At 35.2% G+C, this 22,952-nt stretch overlaps 3 protein-coding genes across 4 annotated transcripts in view; 1 reads left to right on the top strand and 2 right to left on the bottom strand.

Moving 5' to 3' along the window:
• The window catches only part of LOC118735600 (serine/threonine-protein kinase meng-po), a 72,748-nt gene that overhangs the window by 47,015 nt on the left and 2,781 nt on the right, over positions 1-22,952 (bottom strand). The window contains exons 2-3 of the mRNA XM_036465437.1: positions 18,290-18,471; positions 10,941-11,449 (exon numbers count right to left, since the gene is read on the bottom strand). Of these exons, the coding sequence (XP_036321330.1) occupies positions 10,941-10,971 (31 nt within the window). The 5' untranslated portion in view covers positions 10,972-11,449; positions 18,290-18,471. The remainder of the gene's footprint in view (positions 1-10,940; positions 11,450-18,289; positions 18,472-22,952) is intronic.
• LOC118735603 (tubulin glycylase 3A) lies at positions 859-19,683 on the top strand. The gene is made up of 3 exons (XM_036465452.1): positions 859-2,354; positions 10,956-11,468; positions 18,371-19,683. Exons 1-3 carry the CDS (start codon positions 950-952, stop codon positions 19,678-19,680), a joined length of 3,228 nt encoding a protein of 1,075 aa, XP_036321345.1. The 5' UTR covers positions 859-949; the 3' UTR covers positions 19,681-19,683.
• The window catches only part of LOC118735598 (tubulin glycylase 3B), a 14,216-nt gene continuing 10,971 nt past the window's right edge, over positions 19,708-22,952 (bottom strand). The window contains exons 3-4 of one of the 2 annotated variants that reach the window (XM_036465431.1): positions 20,028-20,092; positions 19,851-19,943 (exon numbers count right to left, since the gene is read on the bottom strand). In XM_036465431.1, the coding sequence (XP_036321324.1) occupies positions 20,042-20,092 (51 nt within the window). In that variant the 3' untranslated portion in view covers positions 19,851-19,943; positions 20,028-20,041. Of the gene's footprint in view, positions 19,944-20,027; positions 20,093-22,952 lie in introns of both variants that reach the window. The other variant, XM_036465430.1, reaches the window with a different exon arrangement.

Genomic DNA, 22,952 nt, shown 5'->3' with positions numbered 1-22,952 from the left:
GTTCCATAAATAATGGGAATGTTTGCTATTTCGAATAAACCAATGATATACCGAGAAAAATTGATATATGGACCACCCTGTACAATAATGCATGAATAGAAAAACTTTACATGAACTAAATTTAAGGTATTCGAAAAACTTTTCACTGCATTTATTAAGTATTTCAGCGCACGAAATCTTACTTAAAATCAAGCAATTAGCACATTTTTGTGCATGGCCCATAACTTCAACTTTTGCCAACTATAAATCTAGATCATATCACGATAAAATAATAATTGCTAATTTGATTATATCATTTTAACTAGTTTAAACTATGCAAAAGAAAAACTTTTTAAATAATAAAAAAGAAAATAAATTTTATAGCGCAACCAGCTACCTTCACCTGAAAATTGTGCGGCAAACGCAGCAGTGGCACGAAATTGATTTAATCAAGCACCAAATTCAAGAAGATACACAAATACATATATACCACGTTGAACTTATGCAAAACTATGCAATACCCACTGAGTGAGTAAATCCTTGCGAACCTCAAAAACTAGGTTGCCAACTCGACTTTCGCAATTTGACGTACTAGCCGCATTCCTCTTTCACTCCGCGCGCTCGTACTCAGCTATGGATTTACTGCGCATACTTTTGCCCGCCTACAGCAGACAGTAGACTCCGTTTCAAATTATATTAAATCGTTGCTCTAATAAACTTAAGCCACCTGATTGGTAGCGGAAGCTATGGCAACAAGTAGACAACTTGCTCTACATTATGCGCATACCATGTGCACGTCCGTTAAGTCTGACAGCGTACGCCGCCGAGTTCAATTCATTCCGATAAAAATCCCGTAATTTAGTAGTCAGTCATCGATTTTCTTTGTGCGCGCAACGCGTTCACGGCATTGCGGTCTTGGTTGGATGGTTGGTTGGTTGGCTTACTACAGATAGGCAGGCGTGATTGGGAAATGCATGAGAAACCATGTGAAAATACCACAGAAAATGCAACAGAAACGCGCAAGAGATCAAGAACTAGCGGTGACAAGCAATTGCCGACAGATGGAAAATTGAAAAGTGCGTCAACGAAGCTGCCGCCAACCAGGCCAACACTTGCAAACGAAGAAGCAGAATCTGCATCTGCCATTCAAGTCGTAACAAATGGAGTTACGGCGAATGCACAGACAAGCGCCACGGAATCAGCAACGAAAATAAATCCAGCAAACAGCCACACTACCATTACGGCAACATCTACAACGGCTACGAAACCTACAACTGCCACAATCACCACTGCGACGGGCAGAGAGATAATACCAAGCGCACCGCCAAGTAATTATTGCAACCGACGCACTTGGATCACAACCGATCGCCTAAATGAGTTACGTCGTCGCGCACAGGAGGCGGTCAAACATAATAAAACCTTTACTATACGCGGCTCATTCCATTCGGTACGCAATGCGCTCGTAACACGCGGTTGGATTGAAAAGTTGGATGTGCATCGCAAACAAATTCCAACAGGCGTCTGTCAAGTGACTTACGATGATTTGGCACAGGGCCTGCCTAAACGCAAGCCGGGCGAGACGCGACGCCAGTATATTGGCAAGTGTGAACGCAACATTATGTCGCGCTTTCTCGAACATATGCCCATCGACTTTTTGTGGACTAATCGTAAGGAGAAATGCGATTATATAGACCAAGCTAAAAATCCCGGTATGATTATAAATAAATTCCATCGCGCGCCATTCACCTCGAAGGAGGGTTTATGCGCGCAGTTGAAGGACTTCCATTGGTTTTACGAGGAGGGCATGTCTGAGCTATACTTTCCGCGTTGTTACAACGTTTGGAGTCTCGAAGAGTTGGCCGAATTCATGGATAATTTCAAGCTTACCGCTTGCATTGCATTCGTACGCAACGTAGTTGATCGTTACCGCCGAAAGGGACTCGATGCGATCTTCTCCACCATGGGCACGGTGCCATACAACAGCATTGATTTTGCGCTCAAACGCTGTGGTGATTACTTAGATAGTTGTCAGCATAAGGATATTGATTTGGAGGATTTGTCACGCGTGTGGGAACATGAGTGGGATGTGTTTTTTCATCAGCATCAGCAGGTCGTTATAGAGGAGGCGAAAATTTTTACCGAACCAACGCGCGCGCCAGAGTATACAATGAAAGCGAGTATACAACTTTTGGAAAATTTACAAAGCTATTGGCCGCAGTATACGCTAGATGGCTACCAGAATTTATGGATTGTTAAACCAGCGAATAAGTGTCGTGGGCGTGGCATACAATTAATGGATAATTTGAAGAAAATATTGGTGCTTGTAAATCCGTCAATCGGTTCAAAGAGTCGCTATGTGGTGCAAAAGTATATAGGTAAGTTAAGCGGGATATTCAGCATTTAGATGAAAAAAAATAACTATGTGAGTCACATATTCAAAAGAGATATGTACATGCGGGTTTTCGACCGGAACTATAAATTTTTAAATATTTCATATAAATAATAGGATTTACGTGAGCTAGACGGATTTGAAAATACCTCAAAAAATTATTGTACATCCTTTGATCAAATGTTAAAAAAAAATTTTACGCGGACCTTTCAATCTTAAACTTTACTATCATCTGAAGGGATTTTTAGAAAAAAAATATTTTTAAAAAGCAATTTTTTTTCACAAAAACTAGATTTTTTAGGTATTTTTAAATGGGTCCAGCTTACGTAAATCTTAATATTTTTCCAAAATATTTTGGCGGAAGTCTTAAAATATAAAAATTTTATAATTCCCATGGCAAAACAGTACCGATTTTTTTTTCTTGAATGGATTGTGATGCACCCTAATATTCATATGAATTTACATTAGATCGTACCAAGAAAAAAAGTTCGCCATACGTTCCTTACTCTAAAGTATTTTTGCAAGGCAATTTTGAAAAAAAAAAAAATACATTTTTCATCATATCTTAGACAGTTGGACAGACGGATCTTAACGTCCGATATATCGATGTTCTTGTCTCAAGAAGACAATTTTGTTTTAGTAGTTTCTCACCAGATCTCAGATCCTACCACCCTTACGTGTTACCTTAATGTCAGTAAATAAAAGATCGCCAAAAATCATTTAATTTTGCTAAGGAAGTATTTCGATTGGAAGAATAAATTCGGAACGTAATTACTCATGAGATCTCAGTTTCCATCACGTCAGTAAAGAAAACTGCTCCAAAAATAATTTCTGTGGAAGTATCGAACTATTTAAAAAATAATTATTACTGAATGTGGGTGTCACCGAAAAAAAGTGATTCGGCCGAAAAAAATAAAAAATTCCAAATTGTATTGCAAAAATGCTTTACAGTCAGGGTGTACGTCCAACTTTTTCTGTTTAGTTGTAAGGTGGTGTCCTTTGTGGAATACTTCTAAAGGTATTATATAATTTTTAACAGTTCAAACGAGTTGGGACTTTAACCCTTATGGCATTCGTTGTCTATTTTAATATAGCGCTGAGCAAGGACCGAAAATAACAGGTATTTCATTTTGTGTTATAAAAATCCGGGCAAAATATTGTCGTTAAAGAAAATTATAAATGTTTCTTTGATCCCGGGACCTCCTGGACAAGAATTCCGGACTCTTTTGCATATCTACTTAAGAACGAGCGATTCTCAAGTACGTGTGTTTCTTCACTGCACGTGCCTTATGCGAGAAATGCATAAGTCGCTTAAACAGAATGTAATAAATTTGGTTTGAACGAGTTGACGGGCTAACGGTCAGGGCTGCCAAAATGGTAGCAAATTGAATATTATTAGAAACGGAGTGTATCTACTTTAAAGGAATATAAGCACTATGACATTGGCTTTACGTACGTCATCTCAATCATGGACAAAAGGGAAAATACCAACCAAAATAGGAGCAATAGTGCAAAATTTCTATTACAGTGACACAAGAAAAGCTATGTACGTGCAAAGTCCCCCCACACAAGCAACTTACAAACCGGAAGCCGTTCGTTTAATAGTACCTTGGGGTAGTGGTAGACTATCGCCTCTGCTTCAGCGACCATCTTAATTATGTCCATAAAAAGACTGCAGTAGTGGCATATGTAGGTATTGTCCAGACTGAAGGCAATTATTGGCAGGTCGGGGCATCAGTTTAGATGCTGTTCGTATTATAAGGGCTCCTATTTTACAAATCGACTATGTACTTGAACCCTTAGCTCTTCCGGCTATGTTGGAAACTATAAAACTAAGCACGACAGAACTGAAATTTGCCACAGACGAGCAAGGCAGCATACCCCAATTGCAAACGAGATGAGACAATATGTAGAAGCAACGTCCATTTCCCAACAACATGGACGCATAGGACAATAGCCAGCACGGAAAGGTAGATTAGCGGACATGAGAGGTTAAAAGCATATCCCCATCGTTTTGAACAGAGAAATAAGCTACTATTATTGCTCCGTGCAAATTGATTCACTACTAGCTCTTTTCAAGTCACCGGTTCAACGCCCTAATAGTCTCGGCGGCGTATAAGCGGCAGAAAATTACGATATGTACTCGTTTTTGAAACGAACTTCTTATGGTGATTTCGTTCCTACCAAAAAATGTTGCCATTGAACGGTGCAAAATGTGCTTGATGTTACACTCAACCCATTGAAAAGGCATATTTTTGCCTTTCTGTCCTTGTCCAGCTCACGCATTTCATCATATCATCGTTTTAAGCAAGCATCTTTTCAGGGCAACCATCTCCCCTGACACAGCTTCAAAGGGCAGAAAAGGTGCCTTTTTTGCCTTACAAGAGTGTGAAACGAACACAAAATTGTTTCACCCATTGCCCTTAGTTTAGAATCGAACACGAAAAAAGGCGACATTTTTTGGTAGGGACGAAATCACCATTAGTGGTACAAGTGGGTATATTGAATAACATGTCAAATCAGGGCAAACTGGATGGAATAAATTTAACAGTAAAGAATGCAGAGCTTATTACTCCAACCGCCTGCCGACGATATAATTAACGACGGTACCGGGGACCTTTATTTTGGCATAAAAGTCCCACACTTACTGATCTCGAGTTAGGTTTTCGAAACTTCTTCCCCTTAAACAAAACATCACCATAGTCATTTAATTGAATTAAGACAATCATTGAATACCCAGGACGGCTGCAATAATATAATGTGGCGAAACAGTTGCTGGGAAATAAGTACAATAGATATTACGTCAAAAAAAAAATATATATATATATGTAGCTCTACAAAGGTCGTCCTAACCATACGAACTTCTTCAAGGGCTTGTAAAATAGTTACCTTTGATACTATATATGTATGAATTTCGTTCATTGAATTTTCTTGTGTCCTGCGTACCTTTGAAGTCTGAACTGAATTTACTTTTTGGGTGCAAGAACAAATTTCAAATTAATTTTTGCTATGTAGCTAGAAACGAGCACACATATACCCTTGTGACTAGTTGGAGTGAAGTGAAAAATTAAGTAAACGAATCAAAAAATGTAGACCACACACTTGCCAAGCCCACAGAATAAAAGTGAGAAGAGCAGAAAATAAAACGCTCAAAATAAGGCATAGGCGCGGTGGTTGCCATTTTGCCCGAAATGTACCGTTTTTGGTAAATTTTTTTTGGTTGGTACACTTACACCCAGGTATAGTCGCGGTTACGATCTTTATAATAAAAATCATTGTTTTTCCGTTAAAATTGGATTCTTGTTTATGCGATTAAATTTAACCGTTAGTTTATGATTTTTATGTTCTCGATCAAAAAGTATTGTTATTTTTTGATTTTTATTTTCTCGATAAAAAATAATCCTTATTTTTTTGGTCAAAAATAATCGGTTTTATTTTTTCGATCGAAGGTAATTTTGTCGATCAAAAATAATCGTTATTTTATGATTTTTATTTTTCGATATAAGATAATCGTTTTGAAATTTTTATTTTATCGATAGAAGGTAATCGTTAATTTTAGATTTTTACTTTTTCGATCAAAAATAATCGTTATTTGAATTTTTATTTTTTGATCAATAATAATATTTTTATTTTTTCGATCAAAAATAATCGTTTTGAAATTTTTATTTTTTCGATAGAAGGTAATCGTTAATTTAAGATTTTTATTTTTTCGATAAAAAAGAATCGTTTTTTGTTTTTAATTTCTAATTTTTGATAAATAATTATGGTTATTTTTTATTTATAAAAAAATAATCGTTATTTTATGATTATTATTTTCTCGATCAAAAATAACTGTTATCTGCAGATTTAGTTACCTTTATCATTACCAATACCATTAACATTATCAGTGCCATTACCATTGCTATTTCCATTACCATTGTCTTTAACTGTATCTTAAAATTTATCTCTATCTTTAGCATTTGCATGACAAAGAAATATACAAAAAAAGTTTTATTTTCTAAGCAAAAAATAAAACTCCAAAAATAATTGTTTAATTTAATTATTTAATTATAGTTCTTGAAATAAAACTTAAAATAACAAAAAGCAATGCCGTTGAAGGTGTATCCAGAAACAAAGAGTCTATGTTGGTTTACTCCTTATGAACGCAGCATTTCTCTTCGAATGTGATTGAAATTTAAAAGTATTCATTATTTGCGTTCCCTGATAAAAAACTACTCAGTTTAATAATAATAAGAAAAACACTATTTGGTCGCTATTATAGGAAATTTAACTTAAGGGAGGTTTGCTTCAGCTTTATAAAATAGTTCAGAAAACACTATAAAAAATAATTAAATTTTTAGCTTTTGGTACATTTTTTACATTTTGATATACAAAAAAGAAGTAAGTGGCAACCGTGGGCACAGGCAGAAAATGAGCACACATGTATGTTGAAAATCTACCTATGTACATACAAAATGTTTGAATAAATACATAAATGAATTCCCATTTATCTCTTTAATTTTATTCCAACATAAGTGCACGCTATTTTTGATAGGCGTCAGGGTATGCTCAAATGTAATGGAAATATTGCGGACTAAAAATAGCAAATATGTATGTATATGGTTATTGTGGCGAAAATACACGCACGCGCCACAACTTATGCAAAAATTTTAGAAGGTGAGACACGACGCTAAGGAGGATAAAACAATACAGCAAAGTACTTTCACTGTTTATGCAAAAAATAAAGTACATATATAGTAGAAACAAATTGCGATAGTTTGCATAAGATATGTGGATGAACAGGGCCGTAGCCCTAGCCGTAGGGCCGGGGGGGGCCCTATTTTTTTCACTTTTATTTGAACATATTTTGATTTAAAAAAAAAAACTGTTAAAAATAAAATATTTCACACAAACAACAAAAAATATAATCGATAATCGCATGAGGCTATTGCCTGAAAATTTTAAAATGTACTTAGCGGCATTGTGCTACTATGATAGCACGGCCGAGTAATCATAGCCAACTTATGTACAGTCGACAGCATTCACTGCCCATATAAAAAGCGGTACTGTTTTTCCACTGGAATTATAAAATCTATGTATTATATTTTAAGACTTACAGTTTTTTTTTAATATTTTTTGAAAAAATTACCTCAGATGACTGACAACTTTAAACTTAAAAAGTGTTCATAAAAATATAAAAAAAATAATTCTACGGAATCATGATAATGAGATTTTTGATGCTGTTTTTTGCACTTTTTTCAAAGACTGGTTTAAGAAAAACTTAAATAACTCAGCCAAAACCTTACCATTTAGACTTATGAGGTATCATTTTCTCACCCTTTTAATTTCTTTGCGAATAAGCTCACTCAAAATATGAAAAAGGGAGGTAAGATAAACGAGTGTCATTCCATGTTGAATTAAGATGTGTTGGTATTGAATAAAAAAAAAATTGGGACGTGAATGAGTTTTTTTTTTTGCAAAGAAACAAAAAGGGTTAGAAAATGATATCTGTGATAGCTTATAAGTCTATATCGGTAATGTTTTGGAGCAGGTTTTCAAGTTTTTCTTAAATAAATCTTTGAAAAAAGTTAAAAAACAACATCAAAAATCTCATTATTACGATTCCGTTGATACAATTTTTTAATATTTTTATGTACACTGCCGGAACAAAGTATTGGCACAGCAATTTTTTCACAATATATGCAACAATTTTTAATGTAATATTTTCCCGCCAATTTTGTATAAAAATATGGTTCATTAAACAACAAAAAACATAAAAATATAATTCCTAAACTTTGTGCAAAACTCGCGAAAATTCAGCAAATTTTCATCAAAATTTTCAACTTTTTAATCAGATGAATATGCAGTTTTGCAGCCCATTAAATTCTAGCAAAAAAAATGCAAATTGGGAGTTAGTCAAAAATCACGTTGATTTTTGAGGATTTTTTTTGTTGAAGGAGTTTTGCATTTTGGAAGAGACTACGTAAAAAAAAAATTGCCAAAAATCAACGGTAATTCCGAGCTACTTAAAACTTGCACATTATTATAATAAAATTGATTGGGCTCTAGGACAAATCTGCATACTCAAAAAAATTCAAAAAAATCTGATTAAAAAGTTGTAAATTTTCATGAAAATTCACTGAATTTTCGCGAGTTTTGCACAAAATTTAGGAATTATGTTTTTTGTTGTAGAATGGACCATATTTTTATACAAAATTGGAGAAAAATATTAGAATAAAAATTTGTTGCATATATTGTGAAAAATTTGCTGTGCCAATACTTTGTTCCGGCAGTGTAGATTTTTTAAGCTTAAACTGTTCTGTCATCAGAAAGATTTTTTCCGAAAAATCCTTTAAGAAACTATTTTGACTACAAAATGAAAAATTTCCTTTTTTTTGTTTTGTACCAATAGCCGTATATAAAAATGTACCAATCTGTGGATCAAATGGACCAATTGAGTGCCATTGCCTTACTTCGAGTTTTTTAATTAGATTCTGAGTATGCAGTTTTGTAGCCCATTGATTTCTAGTAAATAGAATAAAGTACCAGTTTCAAATGGCTAAAAACTACGATTTATCTTTTAGAATTTTTGAAAAAGATCGAAATTTGTACGAAAGTTTGTTGATTTTTTTTTTTAATATTGCACAAATTTGGAAACTTGAATTCAAGCGTTTTTTTTTTAAGACTTAACTATATTTTTATAAAAAAAATAACCAAAATTAAATAACAACGAAAATAATACGTTAAAACACCTACACCTCTCTCTGTTGACAGCCATATTGAACTATTTCAATTAACTTGTTAGTTAAATTTGTTTCGAATTTCTATCCAGGTGGCAATCTTCGGCAAAAATATTTTTTTTAAATGTCTTTCTTTTGATACCCATGCAAAATATTTAATTTAGCTTGAATATTAGAATGATTTTGACTTTATAAACAAGTGGCAACACTTCTAAAAACAATCTACGAAATCGAACTTTTTTATACCTCTATCGTTTGATACACATATTAAAATATTTTATTAAACGGAATAATTTAACTGATTTTGAGTTTCTAAAACAGTTGGAGACAGTTGGCTTTGAACTCCTATACAGGTGGCAACCCTCTTTAAAATCATTTTAGAGGAAAAAATTTCTTGAAAATCTCTTGTTTAGTAACCATATACAAATATTTCATTTATTTTGTTAACTAAATTGATTTTAACTTTTTGAATTGATGGCAGCCCTTTTCCAAATTATTTCGAAACTAATCGCTTAAGAGCCCCTTTCGTTTGATACCCATATTGTTTAATATGCTATTTTTCCTATTAAGTCATAATTTCAAGGACTTTGTAGTTTCAAAGATATGATTAACTTCACAAATTATTTAAAAAATTTATTTCAATGCAGAAAAACAGTATGGGTACCAAATGAAAGAGAAAATTCTGTAGAATTAAAAAAAATATAACATTTTGGTTCACAAATAAGAATAGGTATTAAAAATGTCCTTTAATTAGTAGTGTTTTTTTTTAAGCGAATGAAGTTAGAAGGACGAAATTCGAGGATTTGTTAAGTTTCAAGGATATGCAATGACAAAAGGTTAAAAGGACATTCTCAATACCTACTCGTCCGTACACTGAGTTTTTTTTTTAAATTATTTTTTGAAATAATCATATTTCGCAAGTTTCAAAGTTCTTTTAAAAAAAATCCTGATGTCTAAGAGAAAAACTAAAAACACAGTTTTACTATATTTAGCCCATGGTTTCGCGAATATATAAAGTTTTTATGTGTAAAATTTGCTGTCGCATGGTGTAGTAATAGTACAAAGGATAAAGATGAAAGCCATGTAAATTTTATTTGGTGATAGATAACGGGAACCACGGGGCCCGCGGTACAAATTTGAAAAACATCGGAATTGGCGGGTTCGGAACCTAAAAATTGCAACTAGGAATGCACGGGATCGGTATTGAGTATTTATTCCCGTGCCCATCTCTAGTATGTAACTATATAAGTATGCACGAAAATTTAAAAATAACAAAGAACTCGCAATAAGCCCTTAACATCATTGCCACCGACCCTACACAACACGATTCGTGTTCGGCTGCAAACAACGATACAAACAATACAATATACAGGCATACCTATGCACTTACATATCTACATATTAACATGTATTTGTGTGTAAATACATTTGTTAGGGGATAGTGTTTAAGCGTTTGTTGGCGGGCGCACAAAATCAATGAACTTTCAGTTTTAATGGCACGACCTCAACAGGTTGGCAATAAGCCTAATTTCCTGCCATGACACCATAAAATTGCGTGCGTGAGCATTCAACAAATGCCAACTCACAATCAGCCCAGGCAGAAGCATACAACAATGACAACAATTCAACAGCAGAAAGCGGAACAACCAACCTTCTTTACGAGTGTCCTTGGCACTTTCTTAACACTAATACCAATTCACAAGACACAACTGCAGGCATACACACACTCGCACTCATTGCATACGCCTATGTATGTATGTATGTATGTATGCAAATTTATATTTTGCATTCGTTAACTTTTTTGAATATGATTTTAATTAACTCAAAAAAAATAAATAAAATAAAAAACTTACCGCTCTCCTTTGCAGAACGTCCTCTAACCATACACCATACCAAGTTCGATATTCGTCAGTGGTTTCTCATAACCAACGTGCAACCACTTGTCGTTTGGATGTACAAAGATAGTTATTTGCGTTTCAGCTCACAGGAGTATAGCCTGAGTAATCATCACGAATCGGTACATTTGACTAATCACGCCATTCAAAAGAAGTACAATAATGGTAAACGGGATAAACGCCTACCCATAGAGAATATGTGGGATTGTTATTCATTTCAAGCTTATTTGCGTCAAATCGGCAAATATGATATGTGGCAGGAGCGCATCTATCCGGGTATGAAGAAGGCTATCGTTGGCACAATGTTGGCATCGCAAGAAAATATTGATCGTCGTCCAAATACATTCGAATTATTCGGTGCAGATTTTATGATATGCGAGGATTTCTATCCGTGGTTGATCGAGATCAATTCAAGCCCCGATTTGGGTGCAACGACCAGTGTGACGGCGCGCATGTGTCCACAATGTCTGGAGGATGTAATAAAAGGTAAGAGGAATTAGTGATTTCGCTATAGCTACGCGGTTGGTTTTTTAGAGATAAACTGAAGAAACTGCTACTGGTACTTTTAATGTTAATGACTGTTAATAGTTGCGATCCCGTACGAGTCCGGACTAGTCAAAATCGGTCACATTTTACTAGAAATCGATCCCGTACTCGGTTCTCTGACTATTGAGAGGACAAAAAAGAGAGTAAAAATGGTCCTCTCTCTGTCAGAAATTACCAGTTTTAGTCCGAAGATTTTTTGGTGGCAAGCTCTGGTAAATGTGTCAAACGAGCAGCTGTAGTGTGTTTGGCAACCAAATTGTAAACAAAAGAAAAGTGTACTCTGCTAATGCATGTTGAAAAGTATTTTATTACTTGTTTAAGTGGATTTTAATCAATTTCAAAATAATTTTGGTTATTTATATGTGTGAGCTGAGTGCGTTTACGTATAAAATAAGCAAAAATATACAACCAAAATTTGGAGGTTATGTTGAAGTTGACAGAAGTTACAATTTTTTACTAGAAAGCGATCCCGCACTTTTCAATGTTGCTCTCTCGAATTTTTATTTTTGGACGGTTTTACTAGTTTTAGTTCGATTAATACGGAATTGCACCTAGTATTCTGGCAATTTTCTTTCAATTCACTACAGTCTTTCAACTCACCACAGCATTTTCGTTGTCGATTTTGACAACTATACTGAGAAAAGAGTTTAGTTATGTCTCTCTTAACACATGATTTGATAATAGTTACATAATTGGATTATATGTAGTTACCTAATCTTGTGTTGATAGAAATATATTTAGCTGTCCCTTTTCCCAGTGTATCGTGGAAGCTCTTTTCTGTTTTTCAAAATACTAATTGAAAGCTCTAGCCGAAAGTCAAGGCTCACGCCACAAAACGCGGAAGCTAAATACAAAAAAAAAATAAAAAATTATTAAGAAAAAAGAAAAGGTGAACAAAATAAAAATATTAATTTAAATAAAGAAATATATTTTTCTTCTTTAAAAATAAAAAATAAACATTAACAGCAAATTAAATAATACAAAAATTGTGTTTAAAAAAATAAGTTTCTAAAAATTAAATGACTCACAAGACGTGTTACACGCAATATCTTGGTCTTACAATTTTTTTATTTCTATGCAAAATAACGGTTAAAAGGGTTTTAGGAAATTTTCAACTAGACCAAAATGTTTTCAAACTTATAGAAAATATGTATTTTTTTTGCTGTTTACTGGCCTTGTAACAAATCATATTCAACAATTTTATTGAGCTTTTTATTGAAGAAGTCTGGTGAGGAGATGTGGTGATCTCCAAAATTGTTGCTATAACTTTTACCATTTGAAAACTGTTGTTGTTTTTCCACATTACGACTCTTAACATCTTTTGAATCCCCTATAGATACATATTTTTCTTTTTAAAACAATAAAAACTTAAAATTAAAATATATATATATATACTAGCTTATACCCGCGGGTTTCACCCCGCGCTTTTATACAAATATGAAAAATAATTAAATGATGTTAGATTTTATTTCTGTGCCCATTTCGTTATAGCTCGTTATTTTTTAAGCGAGTTAAGGTATTTAGGCCGTTTAAAACTATGAAATTATAAAATCTCGTCTGCGCGCTAGGCATACCTAAGATATCAATCCCTCTAAGTTTACCTTAAAATGGTTCCAGGTATACGACGCGTGAACGTGTAACCTTCTTGGAGGTGCCACGGCGGGTTCTAATATTTCCAAATCAAATTTAGTAACCCGGCCTTGATAAAATACCACTTCTCATTACTGTAGCAAATGCCTCAAGAGAGCTTTAGATTATAAGGCCGAACCCGGCTCTCCCTTTTCCATTTAATGAAATTTATTCTGTCAGTACGGCACTTATAAAATAAATCTCCATAACAAATTTAAAATACTTCGAGAGATTTTCTATCCTTCCAGAGATATGTATTAAGAAGTTTTTAGTATGTATGGGAGGCGACATGCCTCCTTTTTTAATAACTCACATCTTTTCCAGGAGCAATTGAAACATTTTGTATACACAACTCCATACCAAGTACCATATTTCCATAGCCTATTTTTCAATCCAGGTCATAAACCATCTTTAAACAAAATTTCATTTTCAAACAGGTGGCAATTCTTAAAAAAAGTAGCCTATTTTCCAGTCTAGGTCATAAGCTATCTGTGTGCAAACTTTCATGCAAATCAGTTCAGTCATTTACGCGTATTAATTTAATTAAACTTTCCTAATACGTGATAACTCTTAAAATAGTAGCCTATTTTCCAACATAGGTCATAAGCTATCTCTGTGCGAAATGTTATGCAAATCTGTTCAGTCGTTTCCGCGTATTAATGTAATTAAAACTTTTTTAACAGGTGGCAACTCTTCCAAACAATTTGCCTATTTTCCACTGTAGGTCATAAGCTATATGCTAGCAAAATTTCATGCACATCCGTTCAGACTTTTTTGCGTATTAATTTAATTAAACATTTTTAGCAGGTGGTAACTCTTAAAAAAAAGTAGCCTATTTTCAACCTAGCTCATAAGCTATCTATGTGAAAACTTCCATGCAAATCAGTTCACTCAATTCCGCGTATTAATTAAATTAAACATTTCTAACAGGTGGCAACTCTTAAAAAAGTAGCCTACTTACTAACCTAGGTTATAAGCTATCTGTGTGCAAAATTTCATGCAAATCCGTTAAGTCGTATCCGCGTATTAATATAATTAAACTTTTTTAACAGGTGGCAACTCTTCCAAAAAATTAGCCTATTTTTCACTGTAGGTCATAAGCTATCTGCATGCAAAATTTCATGCAAATCCATTCAGTCGTTTCCGCGTATTAATTTAATGAAACTTATTTAACAGGTGGCAGCTCTTAAGAACAGTAGCCTATTTTCCAATCTAGGTCATAAGCTATCTGTGTGCAAATTTTCATGCAAATCCATGCAGTCGTTCCCGCATATTAAATAAATTAAACTTTTTTTAACAGGTGGCAACTCTTACTACATTACTTACAACTATTTACCAATCTGGCCTATAAGCTATCTGCGTACCAAATTTCATGCACGTCCGTTCAGTCGTTTCCGTGTGATGATTTCCCAAACGTCCAAACATACAAACTTTCACATTTATAATATTAGTAAGATTGTATTGAGAAAAAATACATAATATATGATTCTAAAAATTTAATAAATTTAAAAAAAAAAATTATACATTTCTTCTTTATAAAACCATAAGATCTACAAATTAAAAAAAAAAAAACTGAAATAAAAAAAGCAAAAAATATTATTTAAAAAAAAATCAGCTGCTTGAGGACTCTCTCGAATGGCTTACAAGACGAGCAGTGCTAGCAAAATCATATGCATCTCCATTTAGAGCAGAGGTTCCCAAACTTTTTTTCTCGTAGACCCCCTTCATAAATTTACTGGTTTCGGTGGACCCCCTGCTGATACATCTCTAAATATTCCCAAAGCTCGTAAAAAAATTAAATGTGAAAATTAGATCAAACAATGTAAATTTGCATCGCGGGTGAATTCAAAAACTAAACCCAGAGTGGCCAAAATAAAAGTAAAATATTTTCTTGTGTTCTATTTATAAAAATAATATGATTATACACTTGTAGGTTTTAAAAAATAGAGCACGCAAATACATCAAAATACTCTCTCGCTCGGAAGTTATATTTTTTAAGAGCACTGCGAGCGCTAGCTATATTTACATTAGGTTTGTTCGTCGAGCAAAAAATTTGCACGAATTTGTACGAATTATCACGATTTTTGCCCAAATCGCGTTCGTGCAGACCAAAAAATTATCCAACACTCAAAAATTGTGAGAGCAAAGTGACAGTTCTGCCAGCAAGAATTTGCAAACACGAAAAACATGTGGTTGTGGCGCATGGTTGCATTTTTGTCTACAATAATTTGAATAAATTAGTTCGTTAAATTTAAAAATTTATAAACACGAGCGATTTTTTTATGAAAAAAGGAAGTAAATAAATGTTGATATAATTAATTTAGTTAATTCCAATGATATGAACTTAATTCGGCTGAAAAAAATGGTATTCGCAATCGGAATGCAATTGCAACCAGAGTCGATTTAAGAAACCCGACAGCTAGTACGATGAAGAAATTGAAATGTATGTTAAAGAAAGTCAGAACAACAAGAAATATACATGTATATCCTGTTTTTGGCCATCCGAAAGAATTTTAAAAATTCTATAAAAAATTTTTATGTTTGAAATGCAACCGTGGACGCCAGCTGGCAGCGAAACTTGCAAATTCCTGCAAATTTGCGTTCGTGCAGAAATTTGCAAGTTTCTCAACATGAGAGAGAATTTGAGAGAATTTTTTCTTACTCTCTGATATTTTGAGTGTTGGATAATTCTTGCTGGATTTTCGACGAACAAACCTATTATCTTCACCATAAACTCATCAAATGTTCGGCTCACTCATGACTTTGAACGTGGAGTATATGTAAAATAGTTTATTTGTGTTAATGGCATCATTTTTATTTTTATCGCTCCGAGTTTTAAAATGAGGCGAAAAATATTTTTTCACGTTTTTAAAACACAAAACTTAAAACATCAAAACGGCTAAGCTTTTTACGCCAAACTATTCAGATATTGACAATAGGTAAAAGAACGAGTTAAAAAAACTCAACCAAGACCTTGTGAGATTGAAGGCAACATGAGTTTTGTCCACCTGCATCCCCTCGATGCCTCTGCGAAATGACTGCATTTCTGAGCGAAGTATTCACTCAGTTTCTGATGGTGCGGACTGAGGAATGCCTGGTCTGAGCCAACTCTGGCCAATTGATCAAATGTCTCATAACCATGAACTCCAGAGTGACCTGGCACCCAGAGTAAAAGAACCTCGTTATGTTCACCAACATTTTTTAATCAAGACTTGCATTGCCGAACTAGTTTGGAAGTAGTTAAGTAGAGGGCTGGTATAATGCCTTAAGTGCAGCTTGGTTGTCACTGCGGTCACGTAAACTCCTTCACCTCCACCTATGTTCTACCACGTAGTCCATGGATTTGAGAATTGCAACTACCTCAGCCTGGAAGACCGAAGCATATTCCCTTACAGAAAAGTGGATCTCATCTCCATTAACCTCGAAAAAGACCCCAGATCATGAACCAGAGTCAGTTTTGGAATCAAACCAGCATTCAGTCTCAGGGAACTCAACATTATAGAATTTCTTCAACAAAGGTAATGGTACTATCCTGTAGCATTGAAAAGACACAAGTGCTTAAGCCTCTGCCGCCAGCAATTTTCGCGGCGCCCCACTTATTGTCATACTAGCGTCCGGTTCTTTTTAGTCTGCAGGTGGCCTCTAAGGCTTCCCCGCGTTTGAAGACACAAGTGACGGTAAGTGCAGCAGTGCGTCAAGAGCACTATACACCACTCAAAAAAATTAAAGTTAAATAAAAAGGCTATCAAGCAATCATTTTGGTTCTTTACATCGATTATTACAGATAAATTTTCGTGGACCCCCATTTACAACTCATGGACCCCCATATTTTGTTCACGTCACCGTGGGCCCCCGTCGAGTCTTCCGTGGACCCCTGGGGGTTCACGTGGATCACTTTGGGAATCACAGATTTAGATCATGAATTAGTGCTTTCTGTCACATTGTTTTAATAATTTTTTTTCAAGTTAATTCTCTTTTAATTTTTAGATTTTATTGTGTTACCTTTTCTTTAATTCATTTATCTTTTAGAAACTTAAATTTATCCCCTCTTTTTTTAACAATATGTTTTTTTTTTTTTTTTGATTTCTGGTCTTCAAACCTTCCGTAAGTTTCCTAACTCTCTGGTAAAATTTTCGGGCATTCCTCCTGTCGGCCAGCATTTCAACCTCTTCGCACTCACGTATTTCGGCCTCTCTCTTCTTATTGCCCGATCGCAGCGTGCCCTTGTAGGCGGCATCTTTTTCTCTGTACCTTCCTGACACTCCTCATCGTACCAGTTGTTCTTTCGGGCTCGCTGAAATCCGACTACTTCTTCGGCGGCGGTACTTAATGAGCGGGAAATGTGGTTCCACTGCTCGCATATGTCGGTTTGTTGAAGAGTGCTCTCTGAGAGCAGGTGTGAGAGTCGAGTAGCGAATGCATTGATTATGATTGCAGCTTTTCGACGATAAGCATTTGGGCGCACATTTTTTGCTGCACAGAGGCGGGTGCGTATCTTGGCTGCAACAAGATAGTGGTCCGAGTCGATGTTTGGGCCTCGGAGTGTAGGTACGTTGAAAACACGGGAAGCATGCCTTCCGTCTATCACAACGTGATCGAATTGGTTTCCCGTTTTTCGATCCGGAGACAGCCACGTAGCTTGATGAATCTTTTTATGCTTGAACCTAGAACTGCATACTACCATGTTTCGGGCCCCGGGGAAGTCGATCAGCCTCAGTTCGTTAGCGTACGTTTCGTCGTGGAGGCTGTATTTTCCGACGGTGGTTCCAAAGATCCATTCCTTGCCCACCATGGCATTAATATTGTGGCGGAGGCAGCGCTCGTACGTTGCGCTCCAAACGCTCATAGAAGAAATCCTTGAATACCTGATCCTTCTCTTCCGTCGGGGTATGGGCGCAGATGAGCGAGATGTTGAAGAATCTCACTTTGAAAACTTATTAAAAAGGACAAACAGAACAACGGAACGACCTCCTCGTTAGCAGATCTTTAAATTAAATATTCTTTCGAATAGTAGAAAAGAGCTTTCAAGATAGTTGGAAGATTTGGCAATTGTCTTGCGAAAGACTACTACCGCTTAGTTTTGTACCGCTACTTTTAAAGGAGTTTATGTTACAAGTGAAATATTTACTTACTTTAACCACCAAATTCCAACGCCTTCAATAACTCCACATTAGCTTGCCCAAACTCAATTATGCCTTGTCTTCTCTTTGCAGTAGTCATCGATCGTCGATTGGATCCAAAATCTGATATGGGAAACTTTGAACTGATCTATCGCCAAGTCGTGCCGCCTACACCCGCCTACATGGGGCTCAACCTGTTCGTTAAGGGCAAACAAATCGTTACCAAACTGCCACACCATCACCATCATCATCATCATCAGACACAGCAACGTGACCGTCCCGCCCTAAACGGTCATGCGTATCGCCATCGTGCCACTATCACACCAGCCATCTCGAATGTACACAAAGCAATGCCCACCTTCAATGCCACGGAATATGTGGAGAAATACATTATGGAGGCAGGCAATAGCAGTCGCAGCAGCATAAGCGGTGGTATTGGTAGTGGTCTTACCACCTCGGGTGCCATCATACACTCCTCGCCCACGCCAATGCAAATGGTGCAGAATGCACGCCGTAAATATCATACGACTCCGCAGGCGCAAGTAATGATCTGTCCGAATCTGCTGAAAACGCCGCGCTCACAAATCGGCACACGGCGCAAGTCATTCACAAATCTCTCAAACAAAGCTAACACAATGCCACCTAGAGGTGCGAAGGATCAACAGCAGGCGTCGGCGGTGCCGCTTATCAAGCGACATCGCAGTTGTGGGCCGCGGCTAAGCAGCGGCAGCGCAACTGCTAACATCAGCGGGGCAACCAATGAAGTTGATAAAAACTTCAAGTTCATTATTAAAAAATGCGGCATACCACAGGCTGCGGAGGTCAAAGTTCACACGCCATTTTCAAATACTCAAACACCCGATGAAAGCCTTACGTTGCACGCAATCAAAAGCAAAAGCGCCGATAACATTATTGATATATTACGTAGAATGAAAGGTCAACAGCAGCGTTTGACAATGCAACAACAAGGGCTGCTACAAGCCACAAAACCACCGGCGCGCAGTCGAAGTGTGACGGCGAGTGAGTTGCACACCGCAGCTGTAAGCGAGAAGTCACTCAAGTCTTTGTTGAGCAGACAAACGAAGGCAGCGGCAGCGGCGGAGGCGGCGAGTACTACCGATGCAGCGCAAGTTACACAGAAAGATTGCAATTCCGCAAACATACGCACTGTGGGGCGTAGTCTTGTAACGTGGCGTCGCTCTAGGCGGCATCATAATAATCGTTTAACCGCAACCGCTAACAGCACTAAGTCAGCGTCCGCCAGTGTTTATGTTTGCAAGAAGACGCCAATGTCGATGTTGGCTGTCACGGCTACCCACCACAACTTGGGCTTAACGGTCGCGGAGCGTAGTACACGCAACACCAACGCCACCACAGCTTCCAACGTCCAACGCCATAGCTAAAATGTAGGAAAAATATTAGAATTACGATTGTTGTGCTGTACAAATTTTATTAATGTTCCACTTAGTTAATTTGATCTTAATTGTTACAAAATGACATGAGTGTCCTATTAAACTATTGAATATAAGATATTGGACTGAGCGATTTTGTCTTTTTCTTCTTCTGCTTACTTCGGGGCAGTGTAGCGTATTGCAAGCGCTTCTTTGGCGGCGGATTTGAGTACTTTAGGTTCAGTACCTTTATTAACAGTCTGAGCTTTAGATTTCTGGAAGAGCAAGAGGAAGAAATTATTGTGTGCTCAAAAGTGGCCTTAAAAAAGTGGTAAAAGTGGTATGAAAAAGATTAATACTTTGTGTATCCAAATCATTTTTGGAGCTCGGATATACAGGGTGTCCTAGACCACCCGTCCACCCCCTATAAAATGCAGGGAAATGTTTTTATTGAAAACCGGTAGTGGGTTAAACTGACCGGAAGTCAATTTTTTCAAACTATATATACATATATGGTTTTACTACAGACTCGAATTCTAAGGATAAGAATTTGAAACTTTTGTTTGCAACTTTTTTCTCAGAACTGCCCTGTTTAACCTTTAAATGACCTTCAAGCTTCAACTCGTCGTGGACTTCCTAACTGGGTGAAATGTGGAAAACGAAAAAATATGAATTACCAAGTCGGGGATTCGGATGCTGAGCATAAAAATACTCACCTTTTGTCGGAAAATTGTTTTGGACTGGAAGTCCATTTTAGAAGGGAAACTTCTTTAGCGGCGGTTGGTTGGTTGGGAGTAAATTGGCAAATTCAACGGAAATTGCACACGAAAATGGTGCAACGGAAATGGTTGGGGCTGAAGCAAGTGCTTCTTGAGTATATGCACGTGGTATTAATTTTACAAAAACTTGCTAATAAAAGGTTAAAGAACAACACTTAAAAAAAACCAATACACGAATGAAAGTAAGGGTGAGTATGTAAATAGATAAAGAAAAGGATATATGCCAAGGTAAAAATAAAAACAGAAACAAAGATGCGTAAAGATAAAGGCAAAAATGAAGTCCAAGGTAAATATAAACTCTTTACTTATATAAGGGCAAAGGTATGTAGATGAAGAAAATTATAAATACAAAAGTAAAAACAAAGTTAAATATTAAGAAAAAGATCAGGATGAGGATACCGATAAATGTAAAGATGAAGATAGAGGAAGAAAGATTAAAATAAAGATAATTATAGAGAAAAGGATATAGATAGAGACACACAGACTCAATCTGGGAACTATTTTGGGATTTCCGGGATTCCCGGGACTTATCGATATAATAATCGATATTTTTATCGGTTTTGTTATCGAAATTTGTATGGATGTTGTTATCAATTTTGCTATCGATATTTTCGGAACTTATCGATATAATAATCGAAATTTTTATCGACTTTGTAATCGGTATTTTTAACGATTTTCTTATCTATATTTTTTATCCATATTGTTATCGATATTTTAATTGATTTTTTATCGATATTGTTATCGATTATTTATGAATTTTTTTATCGATTATTTACCGATTTTGTTATCGATAATTTACACATTTTGTCGCCGATTCGGTTATCAATTATTTATCGAATTTGTATCGATTTTTTTCGAAATTTGTATCGATATTGTTATCGATTTTGCTTTCGATATTTTCGGAACATATCTATATGATAATCGATATTTTTATCGACTTTGTAATCGACATTTTCAACGATTTTCTCATCTATATTTTTTATCCATATTGTTATCAATATTTTTATCGATTTTGTTATCGATTTTGCTATCAATTTTGCTATCAATGTTATTATCGATTTTGTTATCGATATTTTTATCGATTTTGTTATCGATATTTTTATCGATTATTTATCGATTTTGTTATCTATTATTTATCGATTTTGTTATAGATTTTACTATCGATTATTAATCGGGTTTGTTATCGATTATTTATCGATATTGTCATCGATTCGGTTATCGATTATTTATCGATTTTGTTATCGATATTTTTATAGATTTCGTTATCGATATGTTTTGATTGTCTAATAGTTTTTTGTAATCGAAATTTTTATCGATTTTCTAATCGATCTTACGACCAAGATTATTATCGATTTTGCTATTGAAAATTTTATCGAATTTGTCATCGATTTTGTTACAGATTATTCATCGATTTTGTTATCGATTATTTATCGATTTTGTTAGCAATTATTTATCTATAATTTTATTGAGCTTTGTACCACGATTGTTTCCCTGCTGAAGTCTAGAAAAAAGAAGTCTGATGAGGAGATGTGGTGATCTCCGAAATAGTGCTATAACTTCTACCGCTTAGACTTTGTTGCTTTTTCAATTTTTCCTAATAAACAATCGTGGTACAAAGCTCAATAAAAATATTAAAAATAAAATGTTAACAAGCCACAATACCATTGACAATTATTTTTCTATTTTGTTATCGATTATTTATCGATTTTGTTAGCAATTATTTATCGACTTTGTAATTATATTTATCGATTTTGTTAGATTTTTTATCAGTATTTTTATCGATTTTCTAATCAATTTTGCTATCGATTATTTATCGATTTTAGTATCGATATCTTTATTGATTTTGTTATCGATTTTCTAATCGATTTTGTTATCAATATTATCTATTTTGCTATCGAAATATTTGTCGAATTTGTCAGCGATTTTGCTATCGATATTTTGTTGGACTTTACTATCAATTTCGTTATCGATAGAGTATAAAGATGAAATAAAGATAAAGGAAAACAGAATAACATAAATGTATTTAGAACGAATGGGGGTAGAGGTAGGGATCTAGATAGAGAAATGACAAAAACTATAACCTTAAGCAAAAGCATATGAATGTATGTACATATGTATGTACAAATGTATGTATGTATATTGGTTATGAGGCAAAATAGATACATATGTACCGTAAGTTTCACTTCTTCAGTGTGGCCCAGGCCCACTTAATATAATAATAATAACACAGCCACACAAAAAAAAATTTGTGTTCTGACCCAAAGGTCTCACTATGTGTAGTTTATGTTTTTGGGGTCGCTGAATCCGAATCCGAGGTCCATTTAACCCCATCAGTTCAGGGTTTTGATATAACCCCAGAAAACCAATATGGCGGACACCTTTTGGAAAAATTCATCGGATTCGCTTGAAACTCGTTACTCGGGGGTTTTCGAGGTCGCTAATTACGAATATGATATTATTTTTTCAAAATTCAAAATGGCGGATCCAATATGGCGGACACTTTTT

The sequence above is a fragment of the Rhagoletis pomonella genome, unplaced genomic scaffold, assembly GCF_013731165.1.
Source record: "Rhagoletis pomonella isolate Grant_MI unplaced genomic scaffold, Rhpom_1.0 Rhpom_scaffold_00003, whole genome shotgun sequence".
Classification (NCBI taxonomy): Eukaryota; Metazoa; Arthropoda; class Insecta; order Diptera; family Tephritidae; genus Rhagoletis; species Rhagoletis pomonella.
Note: the sequence above shows the minus strand (reverse complement) of the source record. Positions and strands in the feature narration are given on the sequence as shown.